At 30.1% G+C, this 20,161-nt stretch overlaps 1 protein-coding gene and 1 long non-coding RNA gene across 2 annotated transcripts in view; one reads left to right on the top strand and one right to left on the bottom strand.

Moving 5' to 3' along the window:
• Positions 1 to 2,826: 2,826 nt before the first annotated feature.
• The window catches only part of LOC139483067 (uncharacterized), a 34,233-nt gene continuing 16,898 nt past the window's right edge, over positions 2,827 to 20,161 (bottom strand). Inside the window, exons 15-23 of the mRNA XM_071267095.1 lie at positions 19,785 to 20,040; positions 18,975 to 19,138; positions 18,532 to 18,708; positions 17,090 to 17,342; positions 6,256 to 6,419; positions 5,720 to 5,893; positions 4,854 to 5,109; positions 3,495 to 3,664; positions 2,827 to 3,056 (exon numbers count right to left, since the gene is read on the bottom strand). Coding sequence (XP_071123196.1) covers positions 2,827 to 3,056; positions 3,495 to 3,664; positions 4,854 to 5,109; positions 5,720 to 5,893; positions 6,256 to 6,419; positions 17,090 to 17,342; positions 18,532 to 18,708; positions 18,975 to 19,138; positions 19,785 to 20,040 — 1,844 coding nt within the window. The remainder of the gene's footprint in view (positions 3,057 to 3,494; positions 3,665 to 4,853; positions 5,110 to 5,719; positions 5,894 to 6,255; positions 6,420 to 17,089; positions 17,343 to 18,531; positions 18,709 to 18,974; positions 19,139 to 19,784; positions 20,041 to 20,161) is intronic.
• LOC139481198 (uncharacterized) lies at positions 7,939 to 15,198 on the top strand. The gene is made up of 4 exons (XR_011654578.1): positions 7,939 to 8,241; positions 10,960 to 11,121; positions 13,992 to 14,101; positions 15,126 to 15,198. It is a non-coding gene; the product is annotated as an uncharacterized lncRNA (long non-coding RNA).

Here is a 20,161-nt window from a genome sequence, read left to right as displayed (position 1 = left end):
CAAAAGACATTATAGTTAGGACTAACTCTAATTCCCAAAAAATTCCTATTACAAAGGCAAATTATCTTTAAAGCCCGGAAACCAAAAAGAACCATTTCTTTCATGAATGTGATCATTAGCAAATTCAACCTCACCTTTAACTCTGTAACTTTCTCTCCACTGACATTTTTGTTTTGGAAGTGTAACATTTTCAAGCACAGGTACTGAAAAGCTTTCTTCACTGTCACATGTATCATTCAAGCAAAAGCTAAATGTTAAATTCATGATGTATATTCCTTCACTTTGGAAATTAAACAAACTGTATCTGTTTTAAAAATTAAAAATATTGCTTCAATTATAGCGTTTACATGAACACAATTATTCAACTGTAATTCAGAACGTAGTCAGCATTTTTAGATCAAACAAATATTTTGTATGATATATATTTAACAGAACTAGTCGTACAACCATATCAAGGCATTTGTATAGGAGTTATAATATTTATCCATGTTCATTTATATATGTTCTAGACCTTTGTAAAATTGTTATATGTGAATTACAATAATTAAGTTTCAAATGGATTTCAATTTAAAACGATATTACAAAAGTATTTATAAACACTATATCCAAATCATCATTACAAAATTCACATTTTAGAAACATTATTTAGACAAAGATTTTACATAATGTGGCAAGTCTTTCCAAATTATAAGAATATAATAAAATATATGTTTCCTTTAAAAAAAAAACAAAAAAAAACCGCTTTTTTCATTTTATAATTATTTTATAAACACACTTAAATTGCAGGAAAATACATACCGAAGTTTTAATGTTCCTAAAAGATTAAAATGTTCTTGAGTTCCAAAGTCATAAGATAAAAGATCGACTTTTCTGAATAGCTTCTCTATCCCAATTATAAACTTCTCATAACATGGATCAATATAAATATAGAAACTAAATGTTCTGTTCAGTAAAGGAACATAGACACAGCAATCCAACTGAGTACAATTTCTACCAAGATGACAATTTATATTACTTTGTAATTTTGGCAGATGAAGGGTTTCTCCACAATCTGAAAGCAAAGTTCATCATACAAAATCTACAGCTATGAGAAAATTAAGGTAAGCCTTACATGAAAGATATATTTACCATGATTTTTTTTATAGATAATTTTACCATTCATCATTACTGATGATCTAATGAGTCATAAAACTTCTACTAATATGCATGTTATACTTGCAGGGAATCTATATGATAATTATAAAAAGTTGTTTTCATATTTTATGAGGATTGAATAATATAGATGTCAGGGTGTCCATGCAATATGTCAAACCAAGCCAGCAAGATTGAAAGCAGACACATCATTTTCGTCTTTTTAAAAAAGCATGTTTATATCTTCAAAAATGTATTGCCTTAAATAAAAATGAAATATTTTTGCTGCTGGATTTAAAGCCCAAGATTTAGTTTATAAAACTAAGACGTAAACAGAACTTGCAACCTTTTGCCTTACTATTATATCGATCAATCAGCGGTCACCGATCAGTCATCGATTTTCAAGTTCGCGACAAACTCACCAGTTCGACAGACTTGCAGTTCAAATATTTGACTGATCAGACGGATCGGACGGATTGGATCGATTGACCTTTCAGACGTATTGAATTCTACTACGTCACATGATGAACAAATACAAATTAGGGAATCTAAGTTTCGTTTCATTTAATTGACATTGCTCCACAGAAAATATGAAACGTTCAAGTACAATATACCAACACTTTTGAGAAGTTTAAAAGAAAAGAAATTCGAAGATTAAACTGATAATTAATATTATTAGAATAAAATGGTGAATTTCGTTTTTATTTAAGTTATATTTTTTCACACCCGAACTGTGCAAAAAGGGTGTTTATCGCGCTACGGATTTTTTTACCAGACATTATCTTAAAATTCTGTTAATAAAATATTATCTAGAGGTCTTCAAAACAACTTATTACAAATAACATTACTGATTTAAAAAAAATAAAAAATATTGGTAATTTGTTAAATTGAAACAATCGAATGGCATTATGTATCTGTCCCCTTATATGGGGACGAAGTTCCCTATTACAGTAGAAAAATCAATAAAAACCCGATTTTTTTCATTGTATAATGAACTCAAAATAATTCATTTTTTTTGTCGCTTTTTTTAATTCCCGCATTTGCGCAGAATGCAGATATCCACTTCCTTCTTCCGGTCTCGTTATCGTGATACTTTGAATAGTCTAGTAAAATATTGGAACACAAGGAACACAATACCAATATTTCATTTTTAATAATTCTTTGTCTTTAATATGAATTAACGTTACCTGATGCATTGCGTTTCTTTGTTTACACTGAACATGACGTCATAACTTAAATAACGTCACAAGTAAAATCCCAAACAACAGAACCAAAATCGGAAACGTTACGGTATTTCCGTTTCTTTTTTTAACAAATATTTAAGTTACATAAAAAATAATTCATACATACTTCGTCCCAATTCACAGGTAATACCTGCCTCATATTATTCACTTAATTTTGTATAAAACAACCCATTATGAGTTAAAGAATAAAATGGCGGTCTAAGTTCCATTAAAATTAAGAAATGATTACAATCTTATCCAACAAAATCAGAAGTTTACGCATCCTTCAACTATTCACATATTTTATAAATATTTGTTTTCTAAAGGCATCTAAAATGACTGATTGCAAATGACATTGCATATTTCTGATATAAAAGAAGAAATATTTGCATTTTTTATCAACACGAACATATTTTTACTATATTTTCCGTGAAATTTAGCATAATCTATGAAAATCAACTATTCTTGATGTTCAAAAAGAACTGGAATCAAATGGCGGTTCATAATTTAAATTAAAATAAATATTACCATTGGTCCATCCATTGTTCGTTTTATCTGACGTGTAAATGTCAAAATGACAAGTGGTGTCTATCAAATAGGCAGCAACCTTCATGTCAAATAATAGTTTAGATGTCAGGTAAGGTGCAAGGGTTTTAGTTGTCGTAACCATATTTTCTCTCAACCATTCAGTATAAGAAAAATCTAAAACAGCAGAATTCTTATGACGAATAGAAAATTACAACAAAATAATTATGCAAAATAAGAGTGTTCGATAAATTTCAATAGATAAATTAATATTATGGAGAATGCATTCATGACTCGAAGTCAGTAGAGCAAACCACATACACAAATGCAAAGAAAAATCCATTCTATTAAATATTAATCATATATCTTACAATCGAATATCGTTCTCAAATACAAAAATGTAATCTCCTTTTACAATTTGTTAAAAAAGATTCACAACAAATCTTGAAGGTTCTTCAAGCGTGAGACCTGATACCTTAACTCAGTTTAACTGTGTACAATACCTTCAACATTGTATTTTCAAAAGTTAACATTCTAATCATAATTTCGTTCGTACGATTCTGGTACATTTACAAGTAGAGTATTATCTTATTTTGATATGATATCTATACTAACTTGATATTGAAATTTTAGTATTCCAATCACATTTTGGTTTTTGAAGCCTGTATTTTTCAAGGATATTAACAACAATATAGCACGGTTCTGTTTTCGCAGCTTCCAGACATACACTTAGAGAAAGGTCAAACAAATACTGATTTTCGGCGCTTAAGTCAGTAAAGGTAAATCTAAAAAGCAAACATCAATTCCAATAATGAAAAAAAAACCAAAAGACAATGTTATCATCAGTGGATTTGTTTTTGAACATGTTAAGGTAGATGGGGTGTCTAAATTATAATCCATAGAATTTTTTAATAATTTGCCAAAATGTAGTTTATATTATGCTTTTTAAAAAAAAGTAATAAAAAGAATGGGTCACCGGGCTTATTTTCATGCTACACGGTGTTTAAAATTGACAAATTTTGTATAGATTATGCATGGAAAACCCAATTTTCTGCAATAAAGCATAAACTACACCATAGAATTTTGAGATAACATATGAGAAGATAGCTTTAATAATATGCTTTCAGTTAAGAAAAAGAAAAAATGGGGTCACCGGACCCGTTTTCTTGCTACATAATAAAATAGAGAAATTCCTAACACATTCTATTGTAAGTACCTTAATCTGAATTATCTGCCCTTGCATTTGAGTTGCCTCCCCTTATGGGGCAAAGTTGGAAAAATTTTGATCAAACAAAAGTTTTCTGTTTTTTGTAAAATACAACCATGAATATGATAAAACATGTAATTTTCTATACAGAAGTGGAAGTTCTTACACATGAATTACCTACTACTCGAAAAATTTGCACATTCTATTAAAGATCTAGACCTTGTTTTCTGGTATTTCCAAATCCAAGATGGAAAAAGACACCCTATCTACCTTAAGAGTCGTATACTAAATTGTATTTTTATATAAAATTACAAAAGTTGGTCTTATCGCCACTTCTCTTTCAGAATGGCAATAGCTTATATTGAGCAATGTGAATTAAAGTTTTCAACTTGTATAATATTAATACTTTTGAAATACTACCTATAGGAGTATTGTAGGTATAATTTGGCTCACATTCATTCTATCATTTCCAGAAGGAAAACGTCGAAAACTAGACATTTGGTTGAAATTCGGTTGAATCTCCTAATTTCAGTCAATTTAATTTCAGTCAAAGTTGAATTGAGGAAAAGTATAGTACAGGGTTCCACAAACTACATATTCATGTTAGGCCTGTTTTGTTATATTCGGTGAAAACTAATAACTAATCATACATCATAAAATAAACGTTGATTGTTTTAAACTAGTCATCATTTTTACCGAAGACTATTTGTGATATTAGCTGTTGATGAATATTGACAGAATATATGTTTTAATTCTAAATTACTTACTTTATTCTAACAAGACCAAACAGCCAGGCCTCGACTGGTTGTCCCCATTCAAAGTCAAATAAAAGCATGTTAAAAGTCATCTCTTCTATACCCAATCTCAGTTGAAAAAGACATGGTTCAATTTCTATAAATAGTTTAAATGATCTACCAAGTTTTCCAGTTATTAAACAACATTCTAAAGATGTACAGGAGTCCCTTATTTTACACGTAACGAATTCTGGATTGTTAGGAAGCATCGACATTGGTATGTTACATTCTGTAATAAAATTTGTGACATCCAATTGATATGAAATTGAGAAAACAAATAATATATCTAAAATATATGCAGAAAACTGATATTTTTTACATGTCAATCAGAACCATAGCCAAAAATAATCTTGTAAAATATGTTTGTTAAATTTTCCTTTGATAGTTTCATCACTCTAACAAAGTGTAAATGTTAAAGAAACAGTTGGCTACAAAGAGAAAATCTACCAAGAATACTTTTTTAAAAACCTACTAATTATTATAAGAATATTTTATGTAAAAAAAATAAGTTACCCATCGTTAAACTAATTATAAACATTCAAAATGTTTGCAGTCTTTAGGCTAAACACTGCGGAGGCTGATTACCCAAAAAACGGAGATTGTCTTCCCCTTTTGTCCAATATTCGAAATTCGGTTAGATGGGTATTGTACAACGTTCAAGCCAGTTTAGTAACCTATCAGTGTTTAAATTTAGCTCATTTAAACTTATATGCAGGTGGATAGTTTTCTCATTGGCAATCATATCCCATCTCCGTATTTGTATGAAGTTGTTTTGAAAATTGAAAAAGTGTCTTTATATCTTTCTTTTTTAGGGGAGGTTTAAAAATTAAGAAAAATACCATTTTCCCATCCATTTATTACAGATGACAATAATCGCTGACTTTTAGAACACTCTTTTCCTTGCAGAAATTCACTGATTCCTAATTCCTCCATCAAATCTTTCATTTGATAGTTAGTTAGATTTTGATCTTCTGGTAGTCCCTTTTCTTGTAAAAAATTTCGGTATGAAAAATCTGAAACAAAATCATTCTAAATAACCTTTTCTAAAACAATCAAGACTGAAAAACTTAATGGCATGTTAATAAATACTATTTACACAGGAGAAATAAATGTGTTTGCGGACTTGAAATAAAATAAAATTAAAACCAAAATCACTAATCAGACAAATCAAGCCCAGAGTTTACGTTTAGGCTTAAAGGAGTTAATGTCTAACATATTTTGCTTAAAACAACGCAGATTTCATTCAAAAGTTAAAATGTCTTAACATTTTTAATTGCATAGATATTCTTTTACTACCCAAGCGAACTTACATTTGTCAGAATAGCTGCAAATTAAATCTTGTGCAAAATACCAATAAATTGATTTAAATATTTACCTGAATCAATAAAATCAGTCTTCCAATTACAGATTCGCTTTGGTAATTGTGTATTTCTCAACACAGTCACATGTATTACGCAAGGATAGTGTGTTTCAAAGCAAACACTTAAATTTAAGTTAACCATGTACATTCTTGATATCTTAAATTCTTCAATGTTATAACTACAAATGAAAAAAAGTAGACAGATATGAATGTAAAGCTATTTCGTCATTAAAGTACACGAACAATTCAGTAAAGAACATTTACTTGATACATTACTGTGGCAAATGTTAAATCATAAGCTCTATTGTCAATTTAAAAGCATACAAATTGTCAACTGTATTTTTTGTCTGCAAATAAGCAATACGTATGAGTTTAAGTTAAATCTCCACATTGTCAATGTTTATCCTGTATACTATTTTGACTAATATTGGAAATTAATAAGTAAACTAAATCATGATACAACATATTATCGCTAGTTTGTGCATTTTTGCATTGATTTTTTTTTGTGATAATTTTTCATATCATGCTACTCGCTTGATATGGAAAATTATCGCTAGAAGCTAGGGAGGCACGTGGCGTGGCTTACGAAATTGACATGAAATTGACAACGTCGTCATAGGTAAAATGGCGCTAAACAGATTATCATTGGTCATCTCAACTCGATTGCTTTTCTTGCTTTCTCTGTCCCGGATCAAGCGAGAAAACCAATCTCGATGATATGATCAACGATAATCTATAAATATACTTTAGCATGTAGTAATTACTTAAATAAGTTTATTGATGATCACAGGACTGTCAAAACTATAAATTTGGATAGGACAGTACTTTAAAGAGCACGTTTAAATAATTACCACACACACATTGTCACAGGACCAAAAAAAAAACACAAAAGTATTCCTTAGTTCAAAGACTCATTATTCCTACAGTAAGTAAACTGATAAAAAAATCTAATGGATATTCCCATCATATATCATTTACTAGAAAGTTTGATGTATGGTTATATAGAGGTTGCGCTGATAAACGTTTGCAGATGTATTTTTATGCCTTAATATCAATTTTAAATGAGGCATTACTCCTACACAGGAAAAATTGCAACATATGTTTATCATATGTTTTCAAAACATATGAAAAACATATGAAAATCATATGTTTTTCATATGTTTAGGACAAACATATGATAAACATATGTTTACAATCATGTTTACATATGATTTGAAACATATGAAAACATATGTTAGCAAACATATGTTAACATATGTTTTATGACATATGTAAACATATGTTTACAAACATATGAAAAACATATGAATTTCATATGTTTTCATATGTTTTAAAATACATTAATGAAAATTGGAGAAAATGTCTAAATTAGTATTGAAGCCTAACAGCAGAGCTTTCTAATTAATTTAATAAGAATGTAAAATAAATGAAAGAGTTATGATTAATAGATAATAATATGAATAATGAATAAATATTCTTCAAGTGACTTTTTATAGTTTGTTCTTTATTGATCTTTATTCTAAATTAATTTTTTTATTGATTATCCCATTATTCTCTCTCTGTTCTTTATTATTTATTTTTTATTATTTATTCTGCATTTTTTTTCTTATTCCCTTTTCTTAAATCCCTAATTTTGATTCCAGACCCTCGTATTACGTACTTGGCACGTCGAATTCGAAAACCGGGAAAACTCGGAAATATTTTCACCGTTATCGTTTTGTGCACTATGACGCAAACCATGGACGCTCACGCGATCATCTGCAGCAGTCTACAGCTGTTTATTTAAGTTTTAAGAATGGACAGAGATAGATTCTACTTCTTCTTCTACTTATAAACAGATAAATTGAATTGAGTGACTTGTCGATTAACTAGAAGAAACCGGGGAACGAAACATAGAAATGAAAGTCTAGAGAAAGTCAACGCAACGAAAGTTCGAAATGTCGAAAGTGTTTTGTTTTCATGGATTACGTACATTTATGTACCTTAAAAGGGCAACGAATGGTAAATATAATAATGCACCTTCTTTATTATTATAATTGGCCAAAAACAGGAAGATGTGTGTGCAAATTTTTCACAAAAAAACTATTTGACTGTTGATTGTAAACCGGAGAACCGGTATATCACAATACCAGCTCTGTCTTAAATATGCTTGATCACCTCCAGTGGCCTACATAAGAATTGAGACGAATACAAACAAGACTAGTGGTATTCTATATGATCATACACCAACACATAGCAATTTACCCTAAAGATCTTCTTGTTAAATCGGACAGTAGAACAAGACATAAACATACCAACCACTTTACACTCCGCCACCAAGGCCTGCCAACAATTATAAGTTAAAATACAAGTACAATGTAGTCTAAATAATAATGAAGTCTTGAAAGCTATTATACTTAATTTTATTTACATCTATGTTGCAGAATGGCTGCGTCAATGCAAAAATAAAAAATAGCCTTTCTAGACGTCATAATAATTTGGACTACATGTTCATTTGTATCTTACAAGTTGACTTCAACAATGAGCAAAGTGCATAATGCAAAGTCAGCTTTATAAGTCAAATGAAGGAACTTACAGACTGATAATGATTTTAAAACAAAACAAGGAACAAATAAACAAACATGATATATACTAGTAAAGCAACAAACTACAACATGAACTTAATAACAGACTTCTGACTTGGGACAGAAACATACAGCATGTACAGGATGTGATGGAGTCAAACCAGTTTGTTGGTGCCAAATTAAACCCCCTCCTAACCTTGGATAGTGGTGTGAAAAGGGCTTAACACATGTACATTTGCCATCAGATATGTACAAAGCAAAAAGACATCCAACAAAAACATAAACCAGACAGGGTATTTATACATCACCACAGGCACAACAAAAATAACCTCTTTAAGTCCAGATTTGAGAGTTACCTCTTAGTTACTGATAACTAGTTCAAAGCTAACAACAAGTTATTTACCACCAAACCTTGCCTGGTTAAGGTTTATTCCAGATACAAGTCGTAACTACAGCATACAACATAGTTCAGGTTTTGGTGTAAAATGTATGCAATAATTATAATAGGGCATGAATGAGTCTGCAAGTCTCTGTCTATCAACATGATCAAGGTTCATTTGACCTTGTCTTGATCTCATTTACACTGACCAAATTTAAACATCATTATGTATACATGTACATGTAACTTCAAATTTCAAAAAAGAGTGGAAACAAAAAATCAACAATTTTATTAATTCATTTGTAAAGGAGCATAACTCTAATGTATAAGTAATTCCTCTAGAATTCAAAACTTGATCTGTGTTACAAAGTGTAAATTTTATGTGGTTTAATATAAGCATTGTGTGTTATTTTCGTTGCATTTGGTCAAAACAAACGGAAACTACAATAAGAAAACGGAAACAAAAAAAATCAGTCATTTTTCAATTTGTAAAGGGTATAAATCAAGAACAGTAAAAGTGATGCCACCAAATATGAACTCAATCTGAATTTATAAATGTGGAAATAAGCGGTGTGTATATAAGTTTCATAACATTTGGTTGAGGCAAACTAAAATTTGAGAGAAAAGAACAATAAAAATTCAGCAATGCATAACTGAAGAAAGGTAAAAGTAACACCAGTGACCACCCAATTTTTTGGGACATACAACAAAATGTATGTACTGACGGATGGACAAGGTTAAAATTTAACACACCCTTCCTTTTCAGTAATTACCAAACCATGCAAACTGTCTCATATAAAACATGTTTATACATGTCTGTAATAACCATGATAACTAGGCCTATACATGTTATACATGTACAAATGTTACAGCTAAGTGAAATCCCTTGTCTCATCGACTAAAGAAGTTACCATGGTTGATTAAAAATGTATACATTTAATTTGAAAATTAGTTATAAAGGCTGTGTATTTAGTTACTGCACATATAAATTTTCAAAAATTCCCTAGTGCACACCAAAAACAATAAATATATGTTACTACCGAAGAAAATTTTAGAAATGAAGAGTTGACAACTCATGAAATTATCTGGCATAACAACATGCATGTTATTTTCACTAATAACTTATTTAATATAAAAAAAAAGATGTGGTTTGATTGCCAATGAGACAACTGTCCATATGATAAGAGACCAAAATGACACAGAAATTAACAACTATAGGGCACTGTACGGCCTTCAACAATGAGAAAAGCCCATACTGCATAGTCAGCTATAAAAGGTCCCTAAATGACAATATAAAACAATTCAAACGAGAAAACTTAGGGCCTTATTTTTGTATAAAAAATGAACACAAAACAAATGTGTAACACATAAACAAACGACAACCACTAAGTTACAGGCTCCTGAATTAAGTTATCCCCTTGACCATGTACATTTGTACTGTTAACTGATGCAAAAGATTGGCATTATACATTTGTGAATCATGACAAGAACTTATTTAGTCAGAGATCAAATTTAACCACTTTGATACACCATTGAATTCATACAACAGACATATGGATTTAATAAGATGGATTAGAACATTTAAATAATTTAATACTTTTATATTATACATGTATATATAGTACTAGTATAATTTTTTTCCGGGCAAGTCTAGATCTGTTGGTCTTGTTTTAAAAGATCAAAATAAGCCAATTTTGCCATATAACATGTATAAAAATATTTAAGGCAATTTGTCAGATATTTTAACTTCATTTCATTTTACATTATTTCTTTTAGCATTTTCTATGGAAGTACATGTACTTCAAGAAGAAGAAGAAGCTAAGCAACAGAATGGAATTCTCTCAGGCATTGCTTTCTAGATTATATGATGGATTCATAGATTTTCATATTGATTTATGTGCATATAAAGAGCAGCCGGCAATTATTTTATGACGAGAGGTATGTACATGTAATAAAAAGGATAACTTTGTTTGAATATTTTGTTGTTGTCAGACTATCTACATGTTGCACATTTTGATTTCGTGTAAGCTGTGAAAAAATATTTTTTCTACTGGACCATTTTATTGAAAATAGCATTGGAAGCTCTATTGCTTGTTCTTTTTATACGACCACAAACAATTTTTTGGGATTGTATAATGGTAAGGTGTTGTCGTTATCTGCAGCGTCCGAAGACACATTGGTTTCCGAACAATAACCTGGGTTTAAGTGCATAAATATTTATGAATTTTGTTAAGAAGGTCCAATACCACAAAAAAAGGTTGGGAGGATTTTGGGGATGATGGTCGGAAGTCCCAACTGTTTAGGGGCCTAAAATGGGCCATAAACAAGCATTTTTCTAGTTTCAGGATAATAGCTTGTTTATACATTTAAGTATTTCAATTGCTCTGAAATTGTACCACAATGTTTAAAACCACAAGTACAAGGTTTTGATTCAGTTTAGGGGTCATGGGGCCAAAGTTTACGAATAAGGGGCCAAAAACAAGCATTTTTCTAGTTTCCAGACAATAACTTGTGTGTAATTGTATAGATCTCTCTGAAATTGTACCACAATGTTCCATATAACAAGGGGAAGGCTGGGATAGAGTTTTGGGTTAGTTGCCCAAAATATGCAGGAATTGAGGCCAAAAAGAAGCATGTTTCTAGTTTCCAGACCAGTGTTCCAGCTAGGATTTGAAAATAGAGGGGCGCGTTTGAGACAATAACTTGTGTTTAAGTGACTCATAGGCGGATTAAGGTGGGAGGCCCAGGCAGCCCTGCCCCCTCCCCCCCTCTTTTCTGGGAAAATTTTGGTTGATTATATAGGGAAACACTGAATCATGTCCGGATCAGTCCCCCTCTTAGGCAGTCACTGGGCCCCCACATATAAAAATTTCTGGATCCGCCACCGAGTGTATGGATCTCTCTGAAATTGTACTTCAAGGTTCCATACTACAAAAGAAAGGATGGGATTGAGTTCTAGGGTTATTGCTCCAAGGGGGATTTCAATAAGTTGAGGGGGGGGGATAGTTTGTTTACAACTTTTTAAAGGGATTCCTTTTTTTTCAAAATTTTTTTAATTTTTGATTTTTGAAAAGTTTCATGCAATAATGTTCAAAGTAAGATCTACAATGGTCAACATAACCAAATTTTCAATGGACCCCTTAAGCAGTTGTTGCCCTTTATAGTCAATTTTTAACAACTTTCTCGTAAATTTTGCAATCTTTTCCTCTTTTGTGTTTTGAGCAAGAACTAAAGAAGATAAAGAGAAACTTAACAGGCTATTAATAAAATATGTTTACAGGAATTTTGCCTCTTGGAAATAGATATTGAATTTGTAAGGAATTGCATCCCACACATGTCTACTTTTCTTGTAGATTATTTTTATAATTTATGAAAAATGTTAAAAAAAAAAAGAACATACTTATTTGATGTGGTTATTGCTTTTTGACAGCAAATTTTATATATCCATCAATTGGTGAGGTACATTGAAACACTGTTCTTTTATTAAATGCATGAAGTATACAGATGGTAACACACATGACAACATGTTATGTTCATGAGTTTAATATTTATATATAAATGTTGTATTTCAACAATTTTGCCTATGAAACAGCAAATCAAGATTTAATAAACCAGAGTTAATGCCTAAACTAAGGTTGGCAAAAAAGCATGCCAGTGGTAAATACAGGTAATTACCGGAAAATACTGGCAAATACTGGGAAATACAGGCAAATACTGGTCGATTGAAATTTTGGGTGGTCATTACTATAAAAACCACTCTTTTCCTGGTCAATTATAATTACTATTAATAATTAAATATAGAAAGTGTTCAAATCATTTTTAATGCTTTCACTTCTATTTTTATTGTTAATTCAAACAGGGATCTATATTGATTAATGTGTACATAATAGAAAAAGATAAAAACTTTTTGTCCCTGCTTCAAAAATTTCTATTTCCAGCATGAAGGAGGTTTTGTAACACAGTTAAATAGACAGGAAATGATTTATTGTTTAAGGGAGTCTTAATATATTACTTTTATTACTTTCAACCAATGTACTGTCAACTTTTATTGGGGGCTGTTGTTTTAGTAATTAAATTTTCACATCTAGCAATGCCAGGTGATAGGTAAAAAGACACTTGTAACTTCATTCAGACTGTCACTTCATTAACCTGTAGTTTAATTTACCTTTTAATTTCAATTGCCTGTAAAATCCTACATTTTGAATAAAAAATATATTGATTCATAAATGTTGAAATAATATGTAAATTTATATATATATATATATATATATATATATATCTTAGGTATACAATATCATAATTCATAATAACTAAATTTTAAATCAGTAGGAATAAATGTTATAAATGAACATGGTGAATAAAACATCAAATTCATTAATTTTATAAGCTGACACATGCATACAGATTAAAGTTTAAGTATATTTGACTTTTTATCAAGTTTTTCCTTTAATTAATTATAGTAAAAACAACCATGAAAATTTCAATTGACCAGTATTTGCCAGTATTGACCACTTGGGGAGTATTGTCCGGGCGGTAAATACCGGTTAATACCACTGGTAAATACCGGGGGTGGTATTTACCGCCCAACCTTGGCCTAAATGGATTTTTTTAAACTTAGGCAGAAGAATAGTTTTTTATATATACATGATATAAGAAAAGTTCATGCTATACATATATTTGTTGATTGTTTATAAATTGTTTCCATTAACTCAAAAGTAAAAGTATTAATTAGTGAGCATCAGTTCATACTACATGTACATTTAGTTTTTGTCTGGACTTTTGGATTAACTTAAAATTTATAATTATAGCTTGTTACCAAATGAAAGGAAAGTGCAGTATAAGAATCACTGAGGTACATGCTACGGTGTACATGTACATGTAGGTGCAGATGTCCTGTAAAAAAAAGACTGGTATCAAAGTAAGTTCATATGTAGAATTGTATTTGATTTAAATAATTTAATGTTATCTATTCAAAACTTTTTCAAGTGTAATTGTACATGTATATTGTTTTTGTTTGTTTTTCTGTCATTTTGATGTCAAGTATGCATCGAGGAATCCTTACCAGTCTCATCTGCTTCTGCTGCACATGCATGAGAAATGAGAAGCTCAAATAATTATAGCATTTGCATCACAGACCGTATATTATGAATTGTATATTTAACATGATCAAAAGTTGTTCTTGTCAGTTGTCTTGAATATATACATTAAATATTTGCCACTGTACCTTAAAATAAACAAGAAAAATTAATTTGATAATTTTCTTTTAACCGTAGAGTGTTTTTAAAGAACTAGAATATTGATATAAGGAGATGGCTTGATATAAGGAGATGGCGTATGATCCTCAATGTGACAACTATCAATTAAAAAACTAAAGAACAAAGATAAAACATTTACTGGTCACTGTTCAGCAATGAACAATAATCAAAATTCATACCATAAAGTAACCTTCAACTTGTTTAAGAATGCAAAATGTGAACCATTGAAAAATTAAAACTACATATTGTATGGCAGACATTAATTAATATGTTTATAGAATGATTGTAAGGTGTTTATACTTGTCTTGCCGGTGCAATTCTTGCCAGATTTTTATAAAACTTATACTATACTTTAATATCAGCAATATATTGGTCAAGTTCACTACTTTTGACGGATTGACTATTTTCAAAAGAGTTATGGCCCTTGAAAATATTAAATAAAGGAAAATGGCCTTGTAAGCGCTCTGATCGGTTCATTTTTTTATAAAACACATAGTATACTGTAAGAAATGCCCTTGAAGGTCTGTTTGAAATATTTCGTATACAAGAAAAAGAAGTTTTTTTCCAAGCACACTTTTTTATTCATAATTTTATTCAAGTGCCTTTTTTTAATTATTGCCCCTTGCTAAATAAAATATGTGCAACTCAGTGGACATTGAAACTCTGTTCTGTTATTTTTATTTTCAGGAACTGAAAAGTAAAGAAACAGTACCAAAGAACATTCATTTTAAATTAATACAATATTGAACTCAAAAGTCAATCTAGTTGTCTTTCTTAATTATAGATATAAGAAGATGTGGTATTAGTGCCAATGAAACAACTCTCCATCCAGGTCATAATTTGTAAAAGTAAACCATTACAGGTCAAAATACAGTTTTCAAAACAGAGCTCACACGAAACAGCAAGCCATTAATTATAAGGGCCACAAAAGTGGCAGCATACACTAGCGCCTGTAATAGCTAGCAGTGTAGACAATTACATATCAATGTGTATGGTGATATAGCAATAGAGGTATCACATCCATCAGAGGGAAATAGAATATAGACAATAGAAATATCACATACATCAGAGGGAAATATAATATAGACTGTCACAATAGAAATATCACAGAAATCAGAGGAAAATAGAATATAGACAATAGAAATATCACATACATCAGATTAGAATAGATTATCAACAATAGAAATGGTGTATGTCACAGAGACAAACATACGAAAATAGAATATAGACAATAAAAATTTGATATGTCATAGAGATGAAAATAGAATATAGACAATAGAATTAGGGTATGTCAAAGAGGCAAACATAGAATGGGATATGTCAAAGAGACAAAACCATGAAAATAGAATATAGACAATAGAAATGGGATATGTCAAAGAGACAAAAATATGAAAATAGAACATAGGCAATAGAAATGAGTATGTCAAAGAGACAAAAATATGAAAATAGAAGAGACAACAACTTAATAAAAAAAAGTTTTACTAGATATACAATACAAATTATGGAGCACTGACTGTGATAATTATTTTTCTGCATTAAGGAATGCTAATGTATACAGTTGCTTTTTATTTGTTAAGAGCTTTTGATTTTGCCATGTATTTTCTGTGGAGTCAAGTATTTGGGGTTATTAAAATCATCATATTGAAGTATTTACACTCAAAATGACTTCCTGACAGAAAAAAAAGATGATGAAGAAGAATAACATCAAAAACATTACCATTAAAAACAAACCAAACAAAAATACATATACATGAAAAAATAAATGCATTTGAAAAATTAAAAAAAAAAACATAAAAAAAATATTTATTTAGGACCAATATAAAAACATATGAAAACATATGTTTGGGCCGAACATATGAAAACATATGTTTAGGCTAAACATATGAAAACATATGTTTAGGTCTGGGATGAAAACATATGAAAAACATATGTTTATAAAAAACATATGAAAAACATATGTTTTTCATATGTTTACATGCATGAAAAACATATGTTTTTCATATGATTTTAGAAACATATGTTTTTCATATGTTTAACATATGTTTTTCATATGATCAAAAACATATGTTTTCATGTCGGGCCTAAACATATGTTTACATATGTTTTCAAACATATGAAAAACATATGTTAAACATATGAAAACATATGTCGCAATTTTTCCTATGTAGAAAGAAAAAAAAACATTTAATAATATGATTCGGTCAATATGCACAACATAACTTCATGTCGTTATGCACATAGTATGTCCCAATTATCTTATAGGTTTCATGAAATATTGTTGTGTGATTTCAGATGAGGTGGGATTACAAATGCAGGTCTTAAGATCAAACACTGTATCTTCATTACATTGGGTATTTTTTAACGCAAACGCCTTATTTCGGGTACAACCCCTCGTTATATATTGAAAACAGGTATTATATATATATATATGAAAAATGAGAAAAAGAAGGACGGCAGCTGTATTCAAGGAAACTAAACGACCTAAAATATAGTTGATGATCTTATTCATATTTCATATTCATATTTTGATCTGAGCGTCACTGATGAGTCTTATATAGACGAAACGCGCGTCTGGCGTATTAAATTATAATCCTAATACCTTTGATAACTATTCACATAGAAGAATCATTATAAAAACGATCAATACTTACTCAAGGTGAAAAAGACCATGTAACTTGAAATGTTCTGACTTGCCAAACTCGTAGTCTAAAAGATTTATAGTATGAGTCATTCTCTCTATCCCTATAAATAGTTTCCAGTTACAAGGATCTAACTTTATGTAAGTTGTAACAGTCCTGTCAAGTATTCTGACATCTGTACAGCATGTAACACCAGTACAAAAATCATGTAAATGGCATCTGGTAGTGTTGTCAAGTGATGGAAGGCTCAACTGTTTTGGGCATCCTGTAAAAGGAAACAAATACAGTGTCTCCTTTGAGAAACCTCTAGTTTATGTAATCAGGAGGCTCTTTTCGCAGTAAGCTACGACTGAGAACACCGACTTCAATCAAGAGTAATGCTTTCAATTGATAATTGAAATCATTACAGATATATTTTAGTGGGAGCTGGTTTGTATAAGAAAAAGGAAGAACATAGACCATGAAACTGAGGTCAAGTTTAGAACCCATTACAATTATAAGCTGACGAATTATATTTTGTAGAATTGTGGAAATTTCAGACCATTTACGCATTCTTATGAGGAATTGCTTTGTTACATTTGTGTTTGATTTTATAGTGATTAAGATTATAACACAACGTTGACTGCTGTATCCTTATATTAGAAATGTTTTACCTTTTCTGTGTGTTTGTTTTGTCCAGACATTGTCAATATAATGGAATTTTACGCGTCTGTTATACGATTGAGAGGTTCAGATAGATATGAAACCAGGTTAAAACAATAATTTTCTGCAATAGAAAACAACTGTACCAAGCCAGGAATACGACAGATGTTATGTATTCATTTGATGTGTTTGAGCTTAGATTTTGTCATTTGATTACTGTCTTTCCGTTTTGAACTATCTTCCGACTTCGTTTTTTTTTTTTTTGTTATTTTACTTTTTATAACTGGTACTCATTCTCCTGAGTGAGAAAGGATAAAAAGCATTCTAATAGTTTTGAGAAAGGATAAAAAGCATTCTAATAGTTTTGAGAAAGGATAAAAAGCATTCTAATAGTTTTGAGAAAGGATAAAAAGCATTCTAATAGTTTTGAGAAAGGATAAAAAGCATAAAAAGCATTCTAATAGTTTTGAGAAAGGATAAAAAGCATTCTAATAGTTTTGAGAAAGGATAAAAAGCATTCTAATAGTTTTGAGAAAGGATAAAAAGCATTCTAATAGTTTAATGATTTCTACATGGTTTTTTTCCCTCATGTTCCTTTCTATGATATCGAACACCATATTGTTTTAAGGTAAATAATCTGAAAAAAATTGAAACCTTCATTGCGGAGATTTTAAACACTCAATCATTAACTCCTAGAGCAAAGCGTTTCGCCAATCCCCTGAAGACAATATGCTTAATAATTATAATCTTATAATCACATGCACAACTATGAGTTAATTCAATTTTAATTTTGTGTGTATATTATTCATCACCCTTATTCCATCCATTTTTGCTTGGAGCAAATGGTAGTTCCTGCTGATTACACTGGTCTTTTAGTAAGAACTGAGCTATATCTAGGCGATGCAATAATTCTGAAATTGTGTGTGCTGGTAATAGTGAGGCTGATCCATCTAGACCAATGTCACTTAAATATGACCTCAAAGAAAACTCTGCAAATAGGAGATTAAAAGATATTACCTTACTTATTGTATACAACTACACTCGTTCAGCTTTACTGTTTACTTCACATATTTTATTTTTTCATATAACATGATAAACAATTACATTTCACTTTCTTTTCGTACTAGTCAACATGTTTAAATCAGGCATAATTGGACAGTTTTAAAAGCTTAAGTTTTCATTTTTTTTTTATAATATTGAGTAATGGACTAATCGAATTGCAAGTATATTTGTCTAATTGTATTAGTAATTTTACCTGGTATTGTAAAAGTCTTATCTAAGTCACAAGAAGGTTTTGGAAGTCTTGCTTCTTTCAACACAATAATACTGAATGCACATTTTTCAAGTAAATCAAAGCAGATTGATACATTTACACTAAATACAACAACATTCTCGCTGCTAAAATCGTCAATGGTATAGCTGAAAAGCAAACAAATATATTTCTTTAGAAAACACCGAGCTAAATGGAAAAAAAAGAAGTTTGTCTGCGTAAGAATCAACTTTAAAGTACTTTGACCAATAATTAAGACAAATTTAAACAAAACATATAAAAATCAAAGTATTTATTTGTTTTTGCAATCCAAGGTGATAGTCTTAAAACAGATGTTTGATACAATACACAGAGTAGTAAATACACCATTCATTAAATGGGTCTAAAACAAGGATGGTCAAAGAAATACTATATTTATTTTTCATGTTCAATCACATATTCGTAAAGGGACCTTTTGATGTTTTCTTTTTTAATTTACTAAGTTGGTAACTCCATCTCGTTGGTATTCAATAAAACTTACTTTTTTTTCAAAACGGACAAGGATTGTCATGCAATATTATTTCATTCAATAACAGGTAAGAAGATAACCCATAACTTGGTTGAATTCGTATAAAAGTTTATTTAGATTAAAAAGACCAGATTTGAAAAAAAGCATTTGAGGAAAACGTATCCGAGAAGAAGTGTTTGTCAAATGATACAAATTGATTGGTTTGCATTTCAAATTGTGATAGGCTAAAATATTCAGATATCAGTACATAATGTGTAGGAACATGTAACATACAACATGTAACGTACTTCACAATAAAGACACCATAGAGATTTAAACTCTGTAACTTTCCCCATTCATAGTCCAACAAAGAATAGTTCAAAGCAATCTTCTCTATTCCAACCATAAGTCTGGAGTCACAAATATCCAAATCTATGAAGAAGTTAACCCCTCTTCCAAAGTAAGGCATTGTTATACAGCAATTAATGGCAGTACATTTCATTGGAATTCTGCATGTAGCAAATGATGATATATTTTCAAACAAATTGACTTTGGAAGGACACTCTGAAATGTAAAAGAATTTACCACATGCAATATATAAATTAAAGAACACACCAAATATAATCTATCAAAATAATGCGTGTAATATGTATATTCAAAATTTCGGTTTCACATTATATTTTTT

The sequence above is a fragment of the Mytilus edulis genome, chromosome 7 (assembly GCF_963676685.1).
Source record: "Mytilus edulis chromosome 7, xbMytEdul2.2, whole genome shotgun sequence".
In the NCBI taxonomy this organism is placed as follows: Eukaryota; Metazoa; Mollusca; class Bivalvia; order Mytilida; family Mytilidae; genus Mytilus; species Mytilus edulis.
Note: the sequence above shows the minus strand (reverse complement) of the source record. Positions and strands in the feature narration are given on the sequence as shown.